General features: G+C 47.7%; 1 protein-coding gene across 1 annotated transcript; it reads left to right on the top strand.

The window, feature by feature from the left end:
• The first annotated feature begins 2,143 nt into the window (after positions 1 to 2,143).
• Positions 2,144 to 26,931, top strand: DHH (desert hedgehog signaling molecule). Its single transcript, XM_083727678.1, has 3 exons — positions 2,144 to 3,573; positions 21,739 to 22,000; positions 24,539 to 26,931. Exons 1-3 carry the CDS (start codon positions 3,265 to 3,267, stop codon positions 25,204 to 25,206), a joined length of 1,239 nt encoding a protein of 412 aa, XP_083583804.1. The 5' UTR covers positions 2,144 to 3,264; the 3' UTR covers positions 25,207 to 26,931.
• The last annotated feature ends 265 nt before the right edge of the window (positions 26,932 to 27,196 follow it).

Here is a 27,196-nt window from a genome sequence, read left to right on the forward strand (position 1 = left end):
GGCAAGCCCCCTGCACCACAGCTACATGGTTGGCATGACCTGTGCACTGCACAGAGAGGGGTGTTCCTAAGGCTACGGTTTACCTGCACAGGCCGTGAAGGTTTTTGTGAGAAGTTAAGGAGCTGACTTTGTAGAGGAAATAATTAAAGCAACCGACCACCGGCTACTCTTGATCATAGCTGTCAACCTTCCCTTTTTGTTGCGAGATATTCCCTTATTCCAGCGCCGTTTCCCGCTGCTTCCCGCTGCTATATCCCGGATTGTTAGATATCCCGTAGACTGTCCCCGGGACAGGTGAGGCTGCTGATCCCTTATTTTCACGGCTGCTGATCCCTTATTTTCAAATCTAAAAGTTGACAGCTATGCTCTTGATTGGAACAGGTGATGATCACTGCCCGACACATTGCTTTTCTGCCACCCTCAATGTGGCACTGTGTCATGCATCACGTTAGTGACAAAAGGGAGCAGCACTTCTTCTGTGCATCCTTATGTGAATTCACTGCACTCCCTGGACGGTTAAGTCAAGTCAAAGGCAACTATGGAGTTGCGGCGCTCATCTCACTTTCAGGCTGAGCGAGCCGGCATTCACCCACAGCCAGCTTTCCGGGTCATGTAGCCAGCATGACTAAACCACTTCTGGAGCAACAGGACACCGTGACGGAAACCAGAGTGCATGGAAGCGGCATTTACCTTCCTGCCACAGTGGTACCTATTTATCTACTTGCGCTGGTGTGCTTTCAAACCACTAGGTTGGCAGGAGCTGGTACAGAGCAACAGGAGATCATCCCGTCGCGGGGATTTGAACCACCGACCTTCTGATGAGTAAGCCTAAGAGGCTCAGTGGTTTAGACCACAGCGCCACCTGTGTCCCTGTACCTCTCCTGCAATGCCACATTATTATCCTTAAAGGTGGGGCCTGGGTTATGCTTCACACACGCCTGGGTAAACTTGTGGTGTTTTGTGTTTGTTTTGGCTCTTAGCCATACAGTACTGGAGAAGGTGCCCCCCCTTTTAATGTTTTCTGGTAGCCTGCCCACTGTTGCAGGAGAAAATAATAATCACAATCCAACTCTTCATAAGAAGCGTAGTTTTTTTGAAGGGGGGAAGCTAGTTCTTGTCCTTTATGCTTGGCTGGAAGGTAAGCGGAAAGGCAGGCATTGGTTGGATTCGGGCGGGGGGGGGGTGAGAGAGCCTTTTGCTCTGCCATCACATCAGCTTTACCCCACGTGGTGGGCGCATGCAATAGAAGTGTGGGGCTGGCAAGGGGAAAGGGGTCTCAGGAAGGCAGGAAGATGGGCATTTTGCCTGCAGAGAATGAACGGGTTTTGCATTTTGACCTTGTTTGGTTTGTTTCCATGTATCCGGGCATGCAGGAAACCGACTTGAGAGGGCAGGAAGTGAAGTCATGACTACCCCAGATTGCTCTTGGCTGTGTACACTGACCCAGTGACCTAGACCTGCTCCCCGCCAGCCTTCCTCTTGTGAGGGAGGAAATGTGGTTCTTGGAAAGTCGGTTGAGAGACTTGGCGTGAGGGGGCAGGACAGAAAACTGGTTGAAAATAAGAGGAGGTGGATTGTCCAATATGGCCAAAGATAGGAATGGTAGTGGCTTCTTTCCTGGGCCTCTAGAAACACCCCCTGTCAGGGGTGCCAACTTGAATAAAATATTGGGGGGGGGGCAGGTAAGCCCTGCCCCACATAATCACAAGATGCAGTGAGCACAGACCATAGGAACCAATTCCTAGGGGCTGAGGAGTCTTCGACCCCCCAATAAAATATTTGAGCCCCCCAAGTTAATGGCCATTGCCATTCAGAGAAGGGAGAGCCATGTCATGTGATCAATTATGTGGGGTGGGGTTTCCCCCCAATATTTTATTCAAGTTGGCACTCCAGACACACACCATTTGAATGACAATGCCCATTAACTTTGGGGGGCCTGGTTCCCTCAAATATTCCCTAGGAGTTGGCTTCTCTGCCCAAACCTTCCAAGTGTCCCTGTTTTCCAGGGACATCCCCGATTTAAAGAAGCCGTCCTGGTTTCTGATTTTATCCCGGAATGCCCCGCTTTTCCTTAGGACATCCATATTTTCATAGGGATACATACACACATTTTTATTATTTTTTTAACATATCGGTTCCAACAGTCATACAACATAACTTCTCATCTCATACAACATTTTTGACTTCCGTCAACACCTCTGATGATTTTCCGTTTTTATCACTTATTCTGCATTTCTTTCTGTATTACATATAATTAATAGTTCTCTTCATAGTCTTTTTTGCAGTATTTCAACTAATCCACTTTACAAAACTTTTTGCAGTCCTACTAGCGTAATCTGTTCATCACAGTTACTTTTCAAATAGTTCATATATTTACTCCCATCTTCTTAGAATCTCTGATCCCGCCGGTTTCGAATCCTTCCTATTAACTTATCTCATTCTGCGTAGTCTATCAACTTCAGCCTCCATTTCCCCCTATTTTCATGGTAGAAATGTCGGAGGGTATGGAATGGGACGTCCCCATTTTCCCACCGCCCTCTGTTAATAGCAGGGAGCGCTGAGGGAGATGGGAGCCTCCCGCCTGCCCCGACGCCGTCTCGGCAGCAGAGGGCTCCCTCGAGCCGGCCTAGGAGGCCCTCGCTCCCCGAGCCGGGATGGCGCTGCGCCGTCGAGGGCGCTCGATCGGAGGCGCTGCGAGCCCCGCGAGCGGGAGTCCGCCCTAGGCGGGCAGCGGGTGTCTGCAGGGCGCGCCTCCCTCGGGGCCCAGGGCGGCACCAGGAGGGATGGCGCTGGTACAGCTGCTGGCGGGGGCCGGGCTTCGAGGCGGAGCCGGGCGGAGGACGCAGGAGCCCGGCTGCGGTGCCCCGCCACGGCCACCTCGGCGGGAGGGCAGCGTCGCGCCGGCCGGCCGCCCGCCCCATCGCCCGGGAGTGGGAGCCGGGCTGCCCTGGGAAGGTGCTGCCCGGCTGGGATGGCCGGCTTGAAGGGGCACTGCGCGCTTGGCACGGGGAGGAGCCAGGCTTTCCTATGGGCACTGGTGGGTGGCACTGCATGAGTTAGAAGAGAAGACCCACGTGCTGGCGCAGGCTCTGGTTGGCACCAGCGGTGGGCAGCTGCATGTGTGGGCTGGTGCCAAGGCATCCCAAGGCAGCCTTGCCGTGGTGGTGATGATGCCCTCCTTGCTGGACATCGCGGACTGACGGCAGAGAGTGGAGAGCTTGGGGGGAGAGAGGGCCAGGCAGCCCTGCGGGCACCTGGCTTGCCATGGCCTGGCGCCGCCTTGCCATCTTGCTTGGGCTTTGCTTGGCCAGCTGCCTTTGGCGCCCCGCTCGGGGCTGCGGCCCAGGCAGGGGCCCGGTAGGGCGCAAGCAGTCTAGCCGCAAGAACCTGACCCCGCTGCAGTACAAGCAGTTTGTCCCCAACGTGGCGGAGCAGACCCTGGGCGCCAGCGGGAAGGCAGAGGGCAAAATCGGACGCCGCTCGGAGCGCTTCAAGGATCTGGTGCCCAATTACAACCCGGACATCATCTTCAAGGATGAAGAGAACACAGGGGCAGACCGGCTGATGACTGAGGTGGGTGCTGCTGGTTGGTTGGGCAAAGGTGGAGCCCAGATCTCTGAGGGCCTTTGACACATTCAGGGCTTAATTTGACGCAGGTCTCGGCCTAATATATTTGAAGCAATAACAAAATAAAAGCACAGTGTCTGTAAGTATATGCTGACCACCTTTCCACTCTCTACTAATTAGAATAAGACTTAACACATCACTGCGATATCCACATTAGAGGATATGACTTCTCATCAGGTTTCATTATCTCTTTCTACGAATATTAACCACTGGTCTCTCCCATAATTCCCATGTAGGAATTGAAGCTGGGCTTAAGCTCAAATAATCAAACACCAGTAGCTACCTGTAGACTAGCCTTTTTCTAGGTAACCTCTAGTTTTAAGATAAACTAGTTCTGCTGTTCTCTGTTTCATCCAGAGAGCGAGAGAGAGATTTTCCTGCTGGGCAGAGGCAGGTCTGAGTTGTAACCTGCTGTTTTCAGACTACACTACTTGGTTCAGAGGGGATCCTCCACAAACTTAATTATTTTGTGCCACCGCCAGGAACTTGGGCTTTGGGACCTTGAAAGGAGAGTGACAGAGCCTATAGGAGCAGGTGGCATTTGCTAACTCACTGTGTCTGGGATCAATTGCTAGCAATGAACGTTCACTAGGGAGTTAGTTACTGTATGCTTCTTGGGCAATCGGATCTATGGGAGTGACCTGCCTCTACTTCCTCAGGCAGGTTTATAGCACTTGGCTAATCTGAAATCTCGCATATCCACTAGTGAAGGAAGGAGAGGAGGACCTAATCCTATCTGTCTCCTCAGCTGTGAATGGTCTCCCCTTCATTCTTTTCGCCCTTTGACAGTATCTGAGGAAAGAACCTTTGAGGCATTCAGATATCAAGCCAGAGATACATTATCACCCTCTGGACTTAGTGCACACCCATAAAACCTACAGCGGCCAGACTGAACTCTTGGTTTTTAGATGGCTTTTCCCCCATTTTCTACCCTGCTGTAAACAACATTTACATGTGTTGCAGAGTATGAGAGAGACTCAGGAGATAAGTCTCAGTGTTGTGTCTGAAAGCGCTCCGAGGGCTTTTCTTCACACAAGAGAGATGTTCTCTTAAATGCAGATAACTTTTGTGAACACCGTATTCCATGACATCTGAAATGCGTGGTCTTTAATCTGCAGTACGGAAAACCATCTTATCTCAAGACGTTTGCTACACTTTGCAAGGAATGACAGAATAGCCCAAGGTGTTGTTGTTGTTGGTATTAATTATTACTAATAGCCGTAGCAACTTTTTCATTTCTTAACACACACAGGATATCCTTTTCTCAGGGTACTTTATAGTTGAAGTTAAGTTTTTAATTCTGCATCTTAACTGCCATCATTTTAATTTTTTGTGTGCTGGAAAAGTCTGTGATCTTGAGGCACCTTGAATGATTTTAAATTGAAAAGGGGGCGGGGGGTAAAATGTATAAATTAATTTCAGTGTAGGAAAGAAAATATGGACTGCACATGTTTTCTCCATGGAGACTGACGAATGCATGAAAGAGTCATTCAGTGGTAGATTGATCAAGCGGTGGGGAAGTTAAATTTGAGTGTGTTTAAATCAGGGCATAATACTGAGTGCCTTCTCTATCTCCAGGACCTCATACAGTCCCTGAAACTGGCACAGTGTAGGTACAAAACTGCTTCAAGCTCCTGCTTTAAGTTTCCTGGGATTCAGATGAATCAGTATTGGGCAGTGTGAGTGATAAACCACTGAGACAGGCTGAGAAAAGGAGAGCCTTTTCCTCTTTCTTTCTTTCTTTCTTTCTTTTTTGCAAACCTCCCATTTCAGGCAAAACACAACTTTCAGAGAGTCTGGTCAATTTCTAACTAGGAAAAAAACAACAACCCTGGAGCCGTCTCTCCAATTTCCTAATTGTTTAATATGCCCTGACCTTTGCTTTCGTTTTCTCCCTTGGACATTTCCAACTCCCTCCTCATTGTTTTCCTCTTTGGTTTCCTGATGTCCTTGCAATAAAATAATCCAAACTCATCTCCGCATGTTAACCCACAAAATCCAGATCAGATAGGTGACACAACACACAAAGGAAATAAGCAAACAGGAGCTGTAAAGTACATAACTAAAAAACTGGATTGTATCCAATGGATTGTACCCAGAGTTGACCCATAGATAGACCCATGAACCTAGTCATGTCCCATCAGTAGCCAATAGGTAGATTGGGCATTGGACAAATGCATGAAGAACAGGACTATCCGTTGAGAGCAATCTTAGAGAACCTCCATGTTAAGAGGCAGTTAAGAGGCAGTTGGGACGCGGGTGGCACTGTGGATTAAACCACAGAGCCTAGAACTTGCCAATCAGAAGGTTGGCGGTTTGAATCCCCGCGACAGGGTGAGCTCCCGTTGCTCGGTCTCTGCTCCTGCCAACCTAGCAGTTCGAAAGCACCTCAAAGTGCAAGTAGATAAATAGCTCTGGCGGGAAGGTAAATGGCATTTCCGTGTGCTGCTCTGGTTCACCAGAAGCGGCTTAGTCATGCTGGCCACATGACCTGGAAGCGGTACACCGGCTCCCTCGGCCAATAAAGCGAGATGAGCGCCGCAACCCCAGAGTCAGCCACGACTGGACCTAATGGTCAGGGGTCCCTTTACCTTTACCTTTAAGAGGCAGTTAAGTGATCTTTGGATATCCACTGCCAGAGAGCCAGATCAGAAGAGCATTACAGTGGTACCTTAGTTCTCAAACTTCATCTGTTCTGGAACTCCGTTCCAAAACCAAAGCGATCCAAAACCAAGGCGCGCTTTCCCATACAAAGTAATGCAAAACAGGTTAATCCGTTTCAGACTTTTAAAAACAACCCCTAAAACAGCAATTTAACATGAATTTTACTATCTAACGAGACCGTTGTTTCATCAAATGAAAGCAATAATCAATGTACTATACTATAAAATAAATAAGACAGTATTGTAGATGATGAAAATTAAAAGTAATAATTTTTCTTACCTCCACTGATGATAGTCATTGGGGGGCTTTTATCGATTTCTGCAGTCACACAACCGGTCTGTAGCTGAACTGGGGTCCACACAGTCACAAAAACAAATTAACTGAAAAAGCCTCCAAAACAAATATGCAAAATAAACAGCAAAAACCAAATACAATGGTACCTTTTTGATGTTTGGGAACCAAAGCATTTGAGAACCAAGGTACCACTGTACTGTCTTTGTGCCTACCTTGTGTAATTTTCTTTGGCTATTTTGAAAAGCAAGGCAGAAGGCATTTTAGTCTAATCCACCAGGACTCTTTGTATATCCTTAGGGGGAAATACTTGTTAAGAGAAGCCACACTGGTAATCTGGTTCTAGTTAGCCTTCGAGCGTTAATGACAATGAAACCTATTGCTCCTGTCTACTCAGCTGTGCTCTGGAAAGTTCAGAAGTGTACACAATAATATTCTCTTTCACTCTGATCCTAGAGGACATCTTAAATTGGAAAAGTAGAGGTCTGTCTCTTTGCATTTGTGTCAGGTCTCACCAACATCTGAAGTTTCCTTTGGGTCACAGTGAAAACCTTTCGCGTTCCCAGTTCTAACATATAATCCTGCAAATGTGAACAAGGAAGACCTCCTGAAGTTTTGCACCTTGTCTGATTTAGGCAGGACAGACCTGCAGAACCTGCTGCCTTTGAAGCCAAATGCAACACGCCAATTGGTGCCACAGTTTTTTGCTGCCTGCCTCGGACTCCAAAGTCTCTGAGTGATGTTTGTGCCTTGAGCATTTGACCGTCCACAGTATGCAGCTGGTGAGCTGCATTTGACTCGGTCCAAAGATGTGCAGATCTGTTGTTGTTGTTGCTTAGTCATTTATTCGTGTCCGACTCTTCGTGACCCTATGGACCAGAGCACGCCAGGCACTCCTGTCCTCCACTGCCTCCTGCAGTTTGGTCAAACTCATGCTGGTAGCTTCGAGAACACTGTCCAACCATCTCATCTGCCGTCCCCTTCTCCTTGTGCCCTCCATCTTTCCCAACATCAGGGTCTTTTCCAGGGAGTCTTCTCTTCTCATGAGGTGGCCAAAGTATTGGAGCCTCAGCTTCAGGATCTGTCCTTCCAGTGAGCACTCAGGGTTGGTTACCTTAAGAATGGAGAGGTTTGATCTTCTAGCAGTCCATGGGACTCTCAGGAGTCTCCTCCAGACCAGAATTCAAAAGCATCAGTTCTTCGGCGATCAGCCTTCTTTATGGTCCAGCTCTCACTTCCATACATCACTACTGGGAAAACCATAGCTTTAACTATACGGACCTTTGTTGGCAAGGTGATGTCTCTGCTTTTTAAGATGCTCTCTAGGTTTGTCATTGCTTTTCTCCCAAGAAGCAGGCGTCTTTTAATTGGTATATAACTTGTTTGACCCAATAGCTTGGAGAGCTGTGAAGGGAATTGCTTTTGTTTTCATGTTTGCAGAACTATATTCCTAGTTAAATGCCTCCACCTTAAATTGAGCATACAAAGAAAAGACAGAGCTTCAAATGGAAGATTGGGGCAGAGGGATAGAAATGGTGGGGATTGAAATATATATATATATACGTTTTCAAGTTAGGATGGGTGTTTTCTACATCAGTGTAGCCTAAGAAATAGGGAACTTAGGAACAGGGCAGTTGTGTGCTGCAAATTCCTGGGCTAAAGGGTGCTACTGTTAAGGCACAATTGCGCAGTACCATTTCACCAGCAGACATAACCTGGCAGAAACATCGTGTCTGCATCCTGCAGGTGTAAAATGCATACCGTTCCCCGTACTATTTCCCTGCAAAGGTCCTATTTATTGTCTATCAATTTTGTCAGGGCATTGGCGGAGGGAGGGGAGAATGGGACAATGACATTTCGCCTTTTTGTGAATAGAAAGCTGACTTCATTCCAGTTTCCTGCTGCTGAGTCACAACATGCCATCCGAAGGCAGGGTGGGTGAGGGTTGGCAGCCGGCATTTAACGTTTAATAGCTATGGGGGTGTTGAGAGAACAAAGGGAAGAATTGCAGGAAGGTTGGCCGGATCCTCTGGGGCACTGAGGACTGCCCTAAATGGAGACAGGAAGCTGGACAGTGTGGGCTTTGGCTCCATTGCAAATATTCCAGAGGGCGCTTCCATTATGGAGGTATTTTGTTCATGCTCAGGAGCAGACGGTCATATCTGGAGTTAACCAGGTCAGATCGGACAGAGATCCCGGTTTGTTTGGGCCTTCTGAAAATATTGCATTTCACTGACCCAAGTTGTCAGTAGCTCTCAGCTCTTTGAGAGCTTCTGTTCCATGGTTGCCTGCTGCAATATGGATGGGGGGAGGTCACTCAGGGGAATCCTGTAGTCCATTGACCATGCTGCCTGGGGTTGACATAGTTCAGTAACACCTAGAGCAGGGGTAGGCAACCGAAGGCCCAGGGGCCAGATGCGGCCCAATCACCTTCTAAATCCGGCCCGTGGACAGTCCGGGAATCAGCATGTTTTTACATGAGTAGAATGTGTCCTTTTCTTTAAAATGCATCTCTGGGTTATTTGTGGGGCATAGGAATTCATTCATTATTTTTTTTCAAAATGTAGTCTGGCCCATTTCCCCCCCCCAAAAAAAAATATAGTCTGGCCCACCACATGGTCTGAGGGATAGTGGACCCGCCCATGGCTGAAAAAGGTTGCTGACCCCTGACTTAGAGGGTGTTCGGGCATTGAGGAGGGCTAGAGGGCATCACGATTCCTTTCTGATGTGATACATTGCTGGTTTTACAGTCGGGACTTAAAGCAAGGATCATTGATGATTATATATATATATATATATATATATATATATATTTGCTTTCGTAGATTTTCACGGGTACAGGAATGCAGGTTTTGGTGTCCTCGGGTGTCTTCCCGTGTAAAAGTTGGGGTGTCTAGGCGACGTTTCGACGAGGTCTCACTCGTCATCTTCAGGCTGGTGCTTTCGGCTTCTTGTTACTGGAACAGAGCGGGATCTCAATGTTTGAGTTCCTATAAATACTGTAGAGGGGGTGTGGTGTCTAGCCTCCAATGTTCTGGGCAGAGAGGAAGTTCCCAGGCTAGTGTGCCTTTTCTTCTTTTGTTCCTTAATTACTTGAGAGATACCTTGAGTGATTTCTTGAGTGATATCCTGAGTACCACTTAGGTGGGTCATTAGGTGTGGATTAGTTGCTAAAGTCTTTGTGTCTTGACCTCTTGAACTTTGTGAAGAGTTTTCCTGAGAAGATGGCTGTATTGCACTTAGTTGTGCTTTGGCTTGGCTTCGTGTATAGGGGCGAGCTGTGGTTTTGTGGCTTGTGTCAGCCAGATCTGTGTAGGGATTGCAGGGGGGTGCAGCATCCGGAGGTGCCACCATGGATTGGCTACTGGATGGTGTCAGTAATTCATCTGTGGAGAGGGTCTGGGTTTGGGTCTGGTGTGGTTGATTGGTGTTGGCGTTCTGTGTGCCTCTGGATCTGGTGTCAGTTTTTGTGGGGAGGGCTAATTTCCAGATGTCTGGCAAGCGGGATGTGTCGTCACGCTTGTTCATGTTGTGAGGGTGTTTCTCTATCTCGATGGCTTCCTCTCTTTTCCAACACATGAAAGAAACAGGACACGAAATTAATTTTGCAGATTCCAAATTGCTCTTTAACACGGAACATCACCACAAGAGAATAATCATGGAAGCCACAAAAACTGACACCAGATCCAGAGGCACACAGAACGCCAACACCAATCAACCACACCAGACCCAAACCCAGACCCTCTCCACAGATGAATTACTGACACCATCCAGTAGCCAATCCATGGTGGCACCTCCGGATGCTGCACCCCCCTGCAATCCCTACACAGATCTGGCTGACACAAGCCACAAAACCACAGCTCGCCCCTATACACGAAGCCAAGCCAAAGCACAACTAAGTGCAATACAGCCATCTTCTCAGGAAAACTCTTCACAAAGTTCAAGAGGTCAAGACACAAAGACTTTAGCAACTAATCCACACCTAATGACCCACCTAAGTGGTACTCAGGATATCACTCAAGAAATCACTCAAGGTATCTCTCAAGTAATTAAGGAACAAAAGAAGAAAAGGCACACTAGCCTGGGAACTTCCTCTCTGCCCAGAACATTGGAGGCTAGACACCACACCCCCTCTACAGTATTTATAGGAACTCAAACATTGAGATCCCGCTCTGTTCCAGTAACAAGAAGCCGAAAGCACCAGCCTGAAGATGACGAGTGAGACCTCGTCGAAACGTCGCCTAGACACCCCAACTTTTACACGGGAAGACACCCGAGGACACCAAAACCTGCATATATATATATATATATATATATCAGACATGTCCAGTGCATCGATTGTGATTGACGGCTAGATCCTGCGATGAATTCTGGTTGATCGCTTCCCACCCTCCGCTGGAGACGTTGGGAGGGGTTGTTTTGTTTTTAATTTTTATTGGAATTTTATTTACAACGTAACACAACCCCACCCCCACCCCCCAGTACACAAATCCACCCTCATTAAACGTGAACATAACATACAGTGAACATAACATACAATACAAACAACCAAATAAAAGACTTCCTTTATCCTGCACCTGGCCTCCTTATTTACTTCTTATAAACTGTTCCCTTTATGAATAATTATTAAGATTTTTCTAATTGTAACTTAGATATCCACAAAGTCTCCTGCAGACATTAATCAAAACAAGTCCAGGTATGCATACCTGGGAGGGGCTGTTTTGCTGCTGTGGATCACAGTCAACCTCAAGTTCAACATGCCTGAGATATATAAATCGATAGCAGGGGAGGGAAACTTCAGACCCAGGGACCAGATGCGTCTCCCCCCTGCCTTTGTTTCTGCTCCATGGGACTCTCCTCATACCCTATCCCCAGCCACGCACCCTCGCCTCAGGCTCCACCCACCCAACTCAGTTTTGCACCCCTTCTTGAGTGTTTATGTCTGGCTGGAATGTGTCCCTGAAGTCTAATACAGTGGTGCCCCACAAGACGAATGCCTCGCAAGACGGAAAACCCGCTAGACGAAAGGGTTTTCCGTTTTGGAGGTGCTTCGCAAAACGAATTTCCTATGGGCTTGCTTCGCAAGACGAAAATGTCTTGCGAGTTCCTGTGGGGTTTTTTCCCCTCCCCCCTTTTTTCTAAGCCACTAAGCCGCTTAACAGCTGATCCGCTAAGCCGCTAATGGGCTTGCTTTGCAAGACGAAAAAAACGCAAGACGAAGAGACTCGCGGAACGGATTCTTTTCGTCTTGCGAGGCACCACTGTAGTGCATTTTGCTTCCCGGGATAGAGGACAGCGAAGGGTGTTTGTATCACAGAATCTTTGAATTGTAGAGACCCCAGGGGTCACCTAAATCCAACGCAGAAATCTCAGCTAAAGCATCCGTGGCCATCCAACCTCTGCTTAAAAACCCCCAAGGAAGGAGAGCCCACAACGTCCCAAGGGAGACCATTCCACTGCTGAACAGCTCTTCCTGTCAGAAACTTCTTCCTGATGTTCAGCCGGAATCTCCTTTCTTGTGATTTGAAGCCATTGGTTTGAGTTCTACCCTCCAGAACAGGAGAAAATGAGCTTGTTCCATCTTGCACGAGAGCCAGTGTGGTGTAGTGGTTAAGAGTGGTAGATTTGTAATCTGGTGAACCGGGTTCGATTCCCTGCTCCTCCACAGGCAGCTGCTGGGTGACCTTGGGCTAGTCACACTTCTCTGAAGTCTCTCAGCCCCACTCACCTCACACAGTGTTTGTTGTGGGGGAGGAAGGAAAAGGAGACTGCTAGCCGCTTTGAGACTCCTTCGGGTAGTGATAAAGCGGGATATCAAATCCAAACTCTTCTTCTTCTTCTTGCATGTGACAGCCCTTGAGACATTTGAGACAGGCTCCTCTCAGGCTCCTCTATTCCAGGCTACACATACCCGGCTCCTTCAACTGTTCCTCATAAGGCTTGGCTTCTAGAGCCTTGTGGAAAATGCTCTCCTGTACAAAAGGTACTTCTTACATTCCTTACTCTGTTTTCTCTGACCTCTGCTTCCTCCCCTCAACATATGGCCCCTGAGAGGTTACCCAGCGAAGATTGTGGCCCTCAGGCTGAAAAAGACTCCTTGGCCCTGTGTTATAACCTTACCACCAGTGGTATGGAGACCTGCTGTCACTTGCCAGAGCAAAGTTCCAATAAATGCATTATATACTTTTTTTTTATAAAAAAAATTGCTCCAATAAATAGGGACAGTGGCAAATTAAGGAAATGGTAGCAGAATCAATCTGGGGAAGAGGCAAAGCAGATTTGCAACTCTGAAACCCTCCTTCTTGATGACTTAAGAAGAGGATCAATTTTTAATCTGTCTGTACTATCCCTGGCTTCAATAATTTGATCCCAGTAAACAAATGCAAAGAAGACAACTCTGCCAAACATGCAAGTTAGTCTGCAGCCTCATGTTGAGATTTCCAGCCTTGCCCTTGTGATATGAAAATAATTTCAAGGCTACTTCAAACTGCTACTTACATGGGTTGTTGTTTTTTTTGTAAAAGGAGTTTCTCTTTCCACCTAGACTTGTGCTGGCTCTCATGCTTTCAAACCTGCTTCTAAAAAGTGAGAGACTAGATGTGTGGAACCATTTAAAACCCCCTCTCCCGGCCTACCTTTGATGCTCAATCAATTATGTTGTATTCAGGAGAGTCAGGTCATCCTAAAGCGATTGGGGGGGGGGATCTCAATGAAGAAAAGATCGCCAAGACAAGTAAAAGTTACAGGAAGAGAGCTTTCTGTGCTGTCGATATTCCATCTTAGGACCCTGTCCCGAACCTTTAGCTTCTTCTCTGTGTATGTTGATCTCTAAGTCTGTGAACCACCCTGAGACCCCTGGGTATAAAGGTAAAGGTAAAGGTACCCCTGCCCGTACGGGCCAGTCTTGCCAGACTCTGGGGTTGTGCGCCCATCTCACTTAAGAGGCCAGGGGCCAGCGCTGTCCGGAGACACTTCCGGGTCACGTGGCCAGCGTGACATCGCTGCTCTGGCTTACCAGAGCAGCACACGGAAACGCCGTTTACCTTCCCGCTGGTAAGCGGTCCCTATTTATCTACTTGCACCCGGAGGTGCTTTCGAACTGCTAGGTTGGCAGGCGCTGGGACCGAGCAGCGGGAGCGCACCCCGCCGCAGGGATTCGAACCGCCGACCTTTCGATCGGCAAGTCCTAGGCGCTGAGGCTTTAACCCACAGCGCCACCTGCGTCCCTGGGTATAGGGCGGTATATAAATTCAATCAATCCATCCATCCATTTAAAAATTGCTTTTATTTTCAGGAATGTAGAACATTACACCCATTTCCTGACATGTTTGCTGAAATTGTCTCTACTTTACACTATTTTGGGTAATGAATGCAAAAAGCACAGAGATGTCTTATCAAGCACTCCACAGTTGTGTTTTTAATTATAGTGGTATCTCTAAACTTAATTCATTCTGGAGGTCCGTTCTTAACCCCGAAACTGTTCTTAACCTGGGGTACCACTTTAGCTAATGGCTCCTCCTGCTGCCGCTGCGCCGCCATTTCTGTTCTCATCCTGAAGCAAAGTTCTTAACCCAAGGTATTATTTCTGGGTTAGCGGAGTCTGTAACCTGAAGCGTCTGTAACCTGAAGCGTCTGTAACCCGAGGTACCACTGTATATTACGATCCTTCATTATTACATTCGGGTTTATTGAACTAAGTCAGGGGCAGACCCACTGAAATGGGTGAGTTTTGCCCATTAATTTTAAGGGTCCTATTCTTATTGGGCGAAAGCCCCTTCTGCTCTGTACATTGAAAGCAGTCTCATACCACCTCAAACAGTCAACGTTCCTCCCGCAAAAATTCTGGGAACTGTAGTTTGTTAAAGGTGCCGAGAGTTGTTAGGAAACTCCTATTCATTTCCCAGAGTAGTTTTACAATCAATCCCTTTTCCTAGGGGACTCTGAGAAGCGTAGGTTTGTTCAGGCAATAGTGTTCTCGGCACTCTTAACAAACTTACAGTGCCCAGGACTCTTTGATGGAAGTCATTACTATTTAAAGTGGCATGTTGGTGCTTTAAAATTAGGTAAAAGGTAAAGGAACCCTGGATGGTTAAGTCCTGTCAAAGGTGACTATGGAGTGGCGGCGCTCATCTTGCTTTCAGGCCAAGGGAGCCGACGTTTGTCCACAGACAACTTTCCGGGTTACGTGGCCAGCATGGCTGAACCGCTTCTGGTGCAATGAGACACTGTGACAGAAACCAAAGCGCACGGAAATGCCGTTTACCTTCCCGCCGGAGCGGTACCTGTTTATCTACTTGCACTGGCGTGCTTTCGAACTACTGGGTTGGCAGGAGCTGAGACAGAGCAACAGGAGCTCACCCCATCGCGAGGATTCAAACCATGGTCCTTCTGATGGAAGCCCAAGAGGCTCATCGGTTTAGACCACAGAGCCACAGGGTGAAGCCTTAGTTGGATTCAGCTCATGATGCACATGGATTTACTTTTTTGTAGTTCCCTCAGGCTTCCCACCACCAAGTGTCTGGCTTCCCAGAGCTGCGTGAATGGCTTGCATAAAGGAATCATAGAATTGTAAAGTTGGAAGGAATCCCTAGGGTCATTCAGTCCCAGTCCTCTGCAATGCAGGAATCTTTTACCCAGCATGGGATTCGAACCCATGACCCAGAGTTTTAAGAGTCTCATGCTCTTCCAACTGAGCTGTTGTACATCCAGACCTACATTGGCTCCCAGTATGTTTCCAAGCACAATTCAAAGTGTTGGTGCTGACCTTTAAAGCCCTAAACGGCCTCGGTCCTGTATACCTGAAGGAGCGTCTCCACCTCCATCGTTCTGCCCAGACACCTAGGTCCAGCTTCAAGGGCCTTCTGGCGGTTCCCTCCCTGCGAGAAGTGAGTTTACAGGGAACCAGGCAAAGGGCCTCCTCGGTGGTGGCGCCCACCCTGTGGAACGCCCTCCCACCAGGTGTCAAATAAACAACTATCTGACAACTTTTAGAAGACATCTGAAGGCAGCCCTGTTTAGGGAAGTTTTTAATTTTTGATGCATTATTGTATTTTAATATTGTGTTGGAAGCCGCCCAGAGTGGCTGGGGAAACCCAGTCAGATGGGTGGTGTATAAATAATAAATTATTATTAGTAGTATTATTATTTATCCCTTGTTACGTGGATTCTGTTTGGGCTGAGATCCTGAAAACAGATTTAAAAGCCGGCCAATAGATTTGGGGGCTGAACCTTCTGTGATTTGCATTTGTCTGTAAAATGTACAAGAGGGCAGGTGTCTCCGATAGCCTCCAGCGATCAAGCCAGCTTGGATAATTTTTGGCTGGGGAACGAGTCTGTTCCGTGATGAGGCCCATGAATGTGAGTGGGCAGGGAGACAATTTTTTTTTTAATCAAATGGCCTTCCAGCAAGTCTCCAAGCTTCGTAGTTCCTTGCAGCTCACAGTCAGCAGAGACAAACCAGCCGCTTGGTCTGGACGCCTTCTGCTCTGTTTGCTGGGTGCTGAAGGAACCCCAGTGGGAGTAGCAGGGGGAGGATTGGTCAACCCGGCAAGGTCCCATCTATGACACATCCTACGGTGCCCTTTCCCCCCCCCCCCCCCGCTGCACTGACACCAGCGCAGGGAGTGCGGAGCAGCTGAAAGAGTCCTTTGTGGCAAAGTTGATGATTTTGCTGTTATTACCCGAGGAGCTTGAATTCTCGCTGCGTTGAGTAATTCTGGGCCTGGAAAACAGCTATTGTCCTCCGGCCCAGGAGCCGATGGAAAGTGTCGCACATTCCTCTTTGGGCTTCGAGCGTGCTCCTTTCACTATAGATAAGGCTTATATTTCCCTTTCATTAAACGCCATCTCTCTCTTTTCTGCACCACCCTACTAGAACGGTGCTCACATCTCCATCGCCTGGCTCTTTCTAAGAAGAGATTGTGCCGTTTGGCCAGACGTTTACCTTGTCTGTGTGTGGAAGAAATCGGTTTGCCAGCCATGGGGGTGGGGGGCAGAGAGCTTATGGGGCAGAGGCAGTGAGCTAGCTGCATACAATCTACCCGTCAGTTGCCTTGAAGAGGAGTTAAAATTTCTGGCTGGCACAGCTTTTATCATCTTCCCATAGAGCTTTATCTGGCTTTCAAACCTTTGTTTCCAATTGTTGTAATTTTGCATCATGAGAAAATCGGGGAGTTGCATTTTTAACACCCTTCCTTCCTTCCTTCCTTCCTTCCTTCCTTCCTTCCTTCCTTCCTTCCTTCCTTCCTTCTTCATCTGTGCCTTATAGTCTAACAACAACAACAACAACAATTTTATTATTTGCACCCAGCCCATCTGACTGGGTTCCCCGCCACTCTGGGCGACTTCTTATATAAAAACATAATAAAACATTACACTTTAAAAAAGCTTCGCATTGCACATTAAAAGGCTTCTAGCCTGTTATAGGGCTATTCCTGCTGTAACTGCATCTTAATGCTGATCACAGGATCTCTATATGAACAAGTTATTTTATACGTCGCCAAACTGCACCGTAAAAATTATCCTCCTATAAGCAGATTTGGCTATTTTTTTAAGTCACAGGAATTGTGTGTGCATACACATGTGTGTAACTGCATCGCATGCAACAGATGAAACCGTTCATTCATTTAATTGTATGCTGCTTTTCTGTGCGCACAAGAAATCAGGTTCAAAGTGGCTTGCAACAAAGAAACAGGGACGTATTTCAAGGAAACGCTACGAAAGCAATCTCGTAATCATAGCAAAACAGTTGTGAATCTAATAACATACCAAAAAACCAGATTCAGATACCATAAATATAACAAGATTATTTAAACAACATAATGCAATAGGAAAAATAACAAAGGAGCTTCGCTGTTTCACCTGAGAAACTCCCCTCCCCGAAAGTTGCTCAGAGTCCCTCTGCTGCGGCACTTTCTTATAAGGCTTCCAAGGGCAAAGGGTGGGTTAGCTGGCAACACTCCTCCCATGATTTGGGGGCTGAATTTATGGCAGTGTGATGACAAACCTAGACAGCATCTTAAAAAGCAGAGACATCGCCAACAAAGGTCCGTATAGTCAAAGCTATGGTCTTCCCAGTAGTGATGTATGGAAGTGAGAGCTGGACCATAAAGAAGGCTGATCGCTGAAGAATTGATGCTTTTGAATTATGGTGCTGGAGGAGACTCTTGAGAGCCCCATGGACTGCAAGAAGATCAAACCTCTCCATTCTGAAGGAAATCAGTCCTGAGTGCTCACTGGAAGGACAAATTGTGAAGCTGCGGCTCCAATACTTTGGCCACCTCATGAGAAGAGAAGACTCCATGGAGAAGACCCTGATGTTGGGAAAGATGGAAGGCACAAGGAGAAGGGGACGACAGAGGGCAAGATGGTTGGACAGTGTTCTCGAAGCTACCAGCATGAGTTTGACCAAACTGTGGGAGGCGGTGGAAGACAGGGGTGCCTGGCGTTCTTTGGTCCATGGGGTCATGAGGAGTCGGACATGACTAAACAACAACAATGACCAGTTCCACCCCACTGAGCTATGAGTATAGGGCACTGCAAGAGTGTGACCTAGTGAATTGAACAGAATGGAAAGTGAGAGGCCCGGGGGGAGGGGAGGCAGCGCAATTTTGGCCTTGCACAGGGCGCTTCTGAAATTTGAAAGACCAAAGTTTGCCTGGTTGCATGATGAGCTGTGAATGGCACATGGCCCTTCTGCACATGATGCAGAGGGGAAACCCAGGAGTGCAAAACAAGTGTGCACAGAACAGGAAGCCACAGTCAGCCACAGCACCCCCACAAGTGCTTCTTGCGTGTATTCCCCCCCAATGAAGATATGTACCTAAGATGTTTCAAGTATGCACAGACTGGTCATTTTATAAACAATGTATGGAATTTGAGGTAGGAAAATAATTTGAAGTAGAAATGGTATGCAGTTGAAAAAGAAAATTAAGAAAGCAGGGGAGCGAAGGGGAGGGAAGTTGTGGGATTCAGAGAATCCCATTTTATGGAGTTGATATTGCTTTTATGTATATTTTTCTCTGTTTGTGGTTGCTGTGGTGGCGGTTGCTGTTTGTTTTCTATTTTTTATTTTTGTTGAAAATTTAATAAAAGTATTGTGTGTGTGTGTGTGTGTGCGCGCACGCGCACGCGCAAAATATAACTTGTAAAATAGCCCATAAGTGTTTTATACCTGTAAAATATTTAGGGCTGTATATTAGGGTTGCCATATTTCAAAGAATAAGAACTAGGACACCCCAAAAGTTATTGAGTTGTTGTTGTTGTTGTTGTTTTAGACACCCCCCCCCCCAAGTTATTGAGCTGCTTCTTTTTTTCTTTTGGAAAAAATGTGAATTTTTGGTTGATCCAAAGCACCACCTTTCAGAAATCCCCGCCCCACTGGACGTCAATTCCACCTTTGAAATCCCAGTAATATCCAGGAAAATCCAGATGTGTAGCAGCCCTACTGTATGTACTTGGCAATGGGAGGAGAGGGGAGAGACCTGGCAGAACAGTCACTTTAAAAATCTGAATTCTGTGTCCTACATTTTCAAAAGCGGCAAGGCCAACCATAAATTATGCAGATTTGCATCTGGTTGCACATTTAGCTCCATTCCAGTTTTGCAGATGACGGGTTAGTGGTACTTCATCATTGCCCTCCTGGAAACTGCGATCTTTTTATTTTATTTTTACACTTCACCTTCTGCCTTTGTTTTGACGATTCACTGATTTTAGAGTTCTTGTTGTTGTTGTTCGTGTTGTCTTTTAAATGCAATTAATAGTTGGGGCTCTTGCAGCTCTACAAATTCTACGATCCTGTGACCTCCGCTTCCACTCTCCTGCTGTGCTGCCAACACAAAATCCATAAAATGGAAGGCTCAATCCATTTCCATTCAAAGGAAAAATGGACAAGTGCTTTTCCAGTTCCACTTCCATCACCCTGACCCTCCCCTCCCTCCCAAACTGGGAATATTGGCACTGGTTGTTTCTGTTTCATCAAGGCTACACCCTGTCCGTGATACGATGATAGCACTCTGTTTGCACTGGTAGCACAAATGAAAGCGATAAAAACGTTCTTGTTTTTGTTCCAATCCCTTGGAAAACTAACTGTTATGGCTTCACCTTAGAAACTAAGATAGGCGCTCACGCATTGTCCTTGTGTGACACAACTTATCTCCACGCATTTCCATTTTTTCTAGTCCCAGCAGGGGGTGCTGTAATAACTGGACCAAGGATGTGGTTGGAACTACAGGGGATGCCTGTGGTTCTGTCATCGCAGGAGATAACTCTGCAAAGTGATGGAGAGAAAATGGATGCAATCTTCCAGATATCTTTTCTCTCCCAATTCCCAGAAGCTGCCTCTTCTTCTTCTTCTTCTTCTTCTTCTTCTTCTTCTTCTTCTTCTTCTTCTTCTTCTTCTTTGGCGATCACTCGTAGCCGAGTAAGATTGTCTTCCATAAACACAGTTTTAGCAGTGAGTCCGTAAGTGTCTGTGGAGGCCAATTCTGGATCCACATGTCCTTCCACAGTGGGGACATTGGTTTCCAGGCGGGAGTTGATCACAGTGAGGGTTTGCCAAGCGTGCCCTCCTCTTAGCACGTTTCTCCCTTTCGTCCTGAGTTTGAGTGTCTTCAAAGCCCATGACACCCTTGGTCAAGGCTGTTCTCCAACTGGAGCGCTCGCAGGCCAGTGTTTCCAAGTTGTCCGTGTTTATCCTACATTATTTAGATTGGCCTTGAGAGCGTCTTTAAACCTCTTTTGTTGTCCACTAGCATTACGCTTTCCATTTTTAAGTTCGGAATAGAGTAGTTGCTTTGGAAGACGATAATCAGGCATCTGCACAACACAACCAGTCCAACCAAGTTGATGTTGAAGAATCATTTCTTCAATAATGGTGATCTTTGCTTCTTCCAGTACCCTGGCATTAGTTTGCCTGTCTTCCCAAGCGATGTGTAAAAAAATTTGGCGACCCATTGATGGAATCTTTCGAGGAGTTGGAGATGGCGTTTATCATCCCCACGCTAGTCTCTTGCGGCAAAAGCAATAGTCTTTCGGCAGCTTTATTAAAGGCATTTTTAAAAAAACATGTTTATGGTATGAACTTCATGCATCCAACGAAGATGATTCTACTCCATGAAAGCCATGTTAGTTTTTAAGATGCCACAAGCGTCTTAGGGATTTCATTTGAAACAGGCTGTTAAAGAGCAAGGTCCTGGTTCAATTTAGGCCTACAGGGGGAGCTGCTGGAAGTAGTGGCCGGAGGAACAAAAAAAGCAAGCAGGGTTTTGCTCAGGTCCCAACATTTCTATATCTGCCCACTCTTCACCCTGCACAGACTAAAGCAGGTTAATTAAAAACCAGAGAGCAAATCAGAATGTGTTTTTCTCAGGGCAGCTAGTAACAAACAACTGCTTTTTTCCACATGGCTGCTCCAGGAAGGAGGTAGGCTAATCTCAAAGAGTTAATGGTTAATTCTCAGTGGCCAGGATCCAGCCCACTGGCTCCCTCACCCCCTGCTTTAAAAAGCTTGCTTTCCTAGGTTGTTTTTATAAACTCACCTCGCAGCAATCGGAGGGTGGAGGGGAAAGTGTATTAAAACTGCTTAGAAAATATTTCCGAGAAAATAAACAAATGCTTTCAGAGCAGAATTGTGTTTGTTCTAAAGCAAAACCTTATTGGGCTCCTGAAAACTTTCTGCAATTGCATTTTTGATTGCAAGGTGCTTTTCTGTTTATTTTGATCTCCTTCTTGTCAGATACGGCATTTGATAATTAGATTTAGCAGATAAAAGGCTTGAAAGGTGAGAAGGCAGCTATTCCGGAACTGGTACCTTCTTGCCTTCCTTAGTTATTTTGATTTCCAACTGCAAAAGCTTGTTGCAGCTAATAGCGTCTAGCTATCATATGCTCCCCCTTCAGAGGGTGGATCTACACACAAGGAAAAACAACAGTGCTATAAATGAGTCATAAATTAAATGTTATAACCAAAGAAAAAAACTCTATTTAAAATCGAATAGAAATGTTTTTTGCTCCACAGCGCCACCTGGTGTTGCGTATTTATAACGCATTTAAAATGCTGTTTTTTGACTGATGTCCAGAGTCTCTCCCTTAAAGCATTTCCCCCGCCCATGTCCAAAGCATGAATGTTCAGTGTTCCCTCCACCTCTGCTTCCTGCAGCGTTGCAAGGACCGGGTGAACGCCTTGGCCATTGCGGTGATGAACATGTGGCCGGGAACGAGGCTGCGAGTGACGGAGGGCTGGGACGAAGACGGACACCACCTGCCCAACTCCTTGCACTACGAAGGCCGGGCGCTGGACATCACAACATCCGACCGCGACAGGGAGAAATACGGCATGCTGGCCCGCTTAGCAGTGGAGGCTGGTTTCGACTGGGTTTACTATGAGTCCAAGGCGCACATTCACGTATCTGTGAGAGCAGGTAAAGAGGAGGAAGGAGCTCAAGTTGGGGTTCCCAGTTCTGGAAAAAGGGTGGCGGAGGAGCAGTGGCGTAGTGTGGGGGGTGCAGGGGGGGCCGACCGCACCGGGCGCAACATCTGGGGGGGCGCACTCGCACTCGCAGCTCTCTGCCCCTACTAAAATCCACGGGTTAGGGGGCGCAAATTACTTGCCTTGCCCTGGGTGCTGACAACCCACGCTACGCCACTGCGGAGGAGGATCCTATTAGTGAGATTTGCACAAGAGGCCATGAATGGGATGCATCTCCCGTTTTGGTAAAGGGCAGGTATCACATGCACTGTTTAAGGAACGGGAGCAAGACCAAACTTTGGGACATTTTTGCTACCTTAGTGTGTGTGTTTTTTTGTTTTAAAAATTTATCGTATTTTTCGCTCCATAAGATGCACCAGACCATGAGGCGCACCTAGTTTGGGGAGGAGGAAAACAAGAAAAAAATATTCTGAATCCCAGAAGCCAGAACAGCAAGAGGGATCTGGCGTCCAGGATACTGTGTGGCTGTTCTGGCTTCTGGGATAACTGCGCCAAGCCTCTTCAGGGCAGAGGAATGAAGGCTCCCCCTGCCCGAAGAGGCTGCGCAGGGCTAAGGTAGAAGCCAGGACAGGCGCGTCACTGAAGGGGACCCTTCTGTTCCTCCTCCCGCTTTGCTGAACGAGTGCTACGCAGCTCTACCTTTCTTCGCAGCACCATTCGCTCCATAAGACGCACTCACATTTCCCCTTACTTTTCAGGAGGAAAATGGTGCGTCTTATGGAGCAAAAAATATGGTATTTACAGTGGTACCTCTGGTTGTGAATGGGATCTGTTCCAGAGGCCCGTTCGCAACATGAAAAGAGCACAACCCGCAGCGGCGTGTCTGCGCATGCGCGGGTTGCGATTTGGTCTTCTGCGCATGCACATAACATCATTTTGCGCTTGTGTGCATGCACGAGCGGCGAAACGCCGAAGTAACCCTTTCTGGTACTTCCGGGTTGCCGCAGGACGTAACCTGAAAAAACATATAATGAAGCAAACATATCATGAGGTATGACTGCATTTGGTTTTTCAATATATCAAACATAATCATAAAGACAAGATTCCAAGGAATCTCCTGGACTTCCATCCTCCGCTTTGTGGGTCCTAATCAATTCCTCCCGCATCTTTTATGATAATCCAAACCATTTACCTCTTCCATTATGTCCAGAATTCAACCTTAAACTACAAGTGATATTCCAATCCTACTAACTCTTTCCAATGGTCTTTAAAATGAGTTATAAATTTCCCCCATTCCTTGTAAAAAAAAAATGGTCTTCCGGTCTGACTCTTCCGGTCATTTTAGCCATTTCAGCATAGTCTATTAACTTCATCTGTCATTCTTCTCTGGTAGGAACTTTGTCTTCTTTCCATCTCTGGGCCAGTAACATCCGTGCGTGATCATGTACGTGGTTGCATACATAAATAGTCTTTTCTGCTCCTTTGGGTTTTCGGCACCTAGAACTCCAAAAGGAAGGCTTCGGGCTTTTTAACAAAGAAGGCTTAAGGCTTTTTAATTAAGTACTTAACCAGAGGTACCACTGTAATAATAATAATAATAATAATAATAATAATAATAATAATAATAAATCATTTTCCTGCAACGTCATTCATGCTGCCCGCTTCACAGGCTTCCAAGCTGTCCGATGGTAGGGCTGGCCTTGAGCAGGAGACAGAACTCCTTGCATTCCATGTATGGTCAATAAATGCCACAGGAGCATACCTTCCAACATTTCTCCGATGAAAACAGGGATGTTCTATTCAACAACAACCATAATTTTATTATTTATCCCCCGCCCATTTGACTGGGTTGCCCCAGCCACTCTGGGTGGCTCCCAACATATATAAAATCACAATAAAACTATACAGGGCTGATCTCCTTGGCTCGGGGGTTGCATAACTCCATACCCTCCAACATTCCTCCAATGAAAATAGGGACGTCCTAAGGAAAAGCGGGATGGCTTCTGTACATGTGGGTCTGTCCCTGGAAAATAGGGACTCTTGAAGGGTCTGACGGAACCAGGGGGACACTTCCCTTCCCATCTGGAGCTAGAGAAGGGGCTGTGAGACAAAAGGCCGGGAACCCAATGCCACAGCACTTCTAATGACATCTCTACCCGCATCATTCAGCCCGGACACTGAGGTTCAGCTCCGAGGGCCTTCTGGTGGTTCCCTCACTGCGAGAAGTGAGGTTACAGGGAACCAGGCAGAGGGCCTTCTCGGTAGTGGCGCCCACCCTGTGGAACGCCCTCCCATCAGATGCCAAGGAAATAAACAACTATCTGACTTTTAGAAAACAGCTGAAGGTGTTTTCAGGCTGAATTCAAATTAAAGGCCAGGCAGAATAGCTATTATTATTATTATTACTATTATTATTATTATTATTATTATTATTATTATTCTGTTGGGAGCCACCCAGAGTGGCTGGGGAAACCCAGCCAAATGGGTGGGGTATAAATAAGTTATTTATTATCTCCTTCTGCTCCCTTAGATAATTCCATGGCTATCCGTGCCGGGGGCTGTTTTCCTGGCGATGCAGCAGTGACCTTGTGGAACGGCGAGAAGAGAGGCCTCTCGGATCTCCGGCGGGGCGACTATGTACTCAGCGTCGATCAGAGCGGGCAGGTGACCCCCAGCGAGGTTTTGCTGTTTCTCGACCGGGACCAGCACCGGCGGACCACCTTCGTGGCTATCGAGACAGACGGCCTCGTCCGCCGGCTCCTCCTCACGCCCTCGCACCTCGTGTTTTCTGCACGGGGCCCGGCCAACAACACGGCGGACTTCTCTCCGGTGTTTGCCAGCCGGGTGCGCGTGGGGGACTCTGTGCTGGCGCACCGGGCGGGTGGGTGCCAGCTGCACCCCGCTCGGGTGGTCCGCGTGTGGCGGCAAGAGGGCGTCGGGGTGTATGCCCCTTTGACTTCGCATGGCACCATTTTGGTGAACGGGGTGCTGGCTTCATGCTACGCCGTCCTCGAAAGCCACCATTGGGCCCATCGGGTATTCGCCCCGCTGAGGTTGGCTCACCACCTCCTCTCGCTGCTGCCTCTCGCAGGCGAAGCCAGGAACTGCAGCACCCAGGAGACGGGCATGCATTGGTATTCACAGTTCCTCTACCGGCTGGCATGGGGCGCGCTGGGCCAGGACACTTTTCACCCATAGAGAGAATCCAGCCTGCTGTGCAGATTTAAGCTCATCAAGCCATAAGACAAAGGATAAGGAGTTTGGACTCCAGCTTGGCCATGATTCCTTAGATCAGTAGTTTTCAACTGGTGTGCCGTAGCACCCTGGGGTGTCTTGAACGATGGCCAGGGGTGCTGTGGGCAACACTGACCTCTGTTCCTCTTTCCTTCCCTCCCTCCTCTGATGTCCTCTTGTATCTCTGCCTCCCAAAGGCCTGCACAGCTGTTTGTTGCTGCAGCAGCCCTTACTACAAGCACTTCAGGCAAGTGGTGTCTCTGGGGCTGGCCAGGAGGTGCTTCCCAGGCGTCTGTGGGGCAGTGTGAGGAGGCACCTCTCTTTGGGGTGGGGAGGGGGGTAGCTCAGCGACCAAGGGCAGTGGCGGCAGCTGCCCAGAGGATGTCCAAGGAGACGGGAGAGGAGAGAAGGCTGAGGGAACACTCCGCGAGGGGTGACTTAACTGGGCTCCTGAGCCCCACAGAGGTGCCGCAAGAAGAATGTAGTCGCTCAAGGGAGCCGTGGACCCAAAAAGGTTGAAAACCTCTGCCTCAGATGATGCCTCCTGAAACCACTTGCAGCGAAAGAGAGGGAAAGGGTTTGTCGGCAGCGTAGGATTTGGAATGCCTGACTTGAATGCGCCTGTCGTGGGCTGCATTCAGAAGGCCCTGGGCTTTACCCAGACGCGTCTGTGGAACTTGCAAACATCGAAAGGCACTCTCCGTCCCTCCTCCTCCTCCTCCTCCTAAATTTAGCACAAAGCCAGCAAGCCCCACTGTCTGGTTTTTAGTGGGTGGGGTGGATTTCCCTCGTTCCAGATGGTTGTCCCGATCTCTGCTTGAAATTAGCATAAAACGAGATGTTGCTCTTCAGCCGCTCCACAAAGATGAGTGGGGCCAGGGTGGGGGGAGGCACAAACGAGAGATCTCATGCCAAGGAGGTCTGGGAGAATGACTTGGGTCTGTGCCCTTGCCCTTACCCCCTCTCCCCCCCCCCACCTCCAGAGGTGCACTGCAGTATTCAGAAGACATACAAAATAACTGAGGGGGTTCCAATGGCTGCCCCTAATTCTAGAGGTGTGTCCGCAATGATGTAGTCTTCAGACAGGGTGAGACAATTAGCCCGAGGGTCCTATTTGTGGGTGCTTTGAAACTTGGCATGCACAGGCTCATTTTAACCTGGCATCCTTGACTTAACCTAAGTCACGACACTGGATTCAATGGGAAGGGAGGCGGAGTGGTTCAAGATGGAAGACTCCAGTTTCTCACAGAGAAAGGGCTGTCTTCTTATTCTGTAGGCTGGGGCTACTAGCTGGTTCTGTGACGATGGTTCCTTTCTCTGCCACCTGGACCTCATGCGAAGCTCACCCCCCCCACCTCACCCCCTCTCTGTGCATTTGTGGTGTGGGGGCAAATCTTAACACTTAACTGCTGAAACTTTAAAGTCCATTCCTTCACACTTACGAAGCCTGTTGTAACCCTTAGCTGCCGCTTCAGAGTTTATATTTTTTTATTTATAAAGTAGTAATTTAAGTGTGGTCTGTTGCCACCTCTTGTCTCGTGATGCGTATTAATTTGACGTTTTGTCAGGAAGAGGATTGCAAACGGTGGGGTTATTTTTGTAAGCTGTGTTTTAACGTCTCCTTCCCCCACCCCCCTTTTTTTTACAATATTATTTTTATGTGTGTTTTACTAAAGATAATTCCTCTGACTCCTCTCACAATATAATTTTTTTTTGGGGGGGGGAAGCCACTTCTGTTCCTCCATGGGTTAGGGGGTGCCCCGGGCCCTGGCAACCCATGCTACGCCACTGGGATTCCATACATTGTTCCAAATCCAGTTGTTGATAGGAGAGCTCAAAAGTGCATGTGCAGACAGAGCTTGCTCAGTGCAGCTGACAAGTGACTTGCACCTACACCATTTTCAGTTCACGAATCCATGGTCCTCACGGAGAAGAATGGGGCACTCTGTGTATG

The sequence above is a fragment of the Podarcis gaigeae genome (genome assembly GCF_964106915.1).
Source record: "Podarcis gaigeae genome assembly, chromosome: 2".
Taxonomy (NCBI): Eukaryota; Metazoa; Chordata; class Lepidosauria; order Squamata; family Lacertidae; genus Podarcis; species Podarcis gaigeae.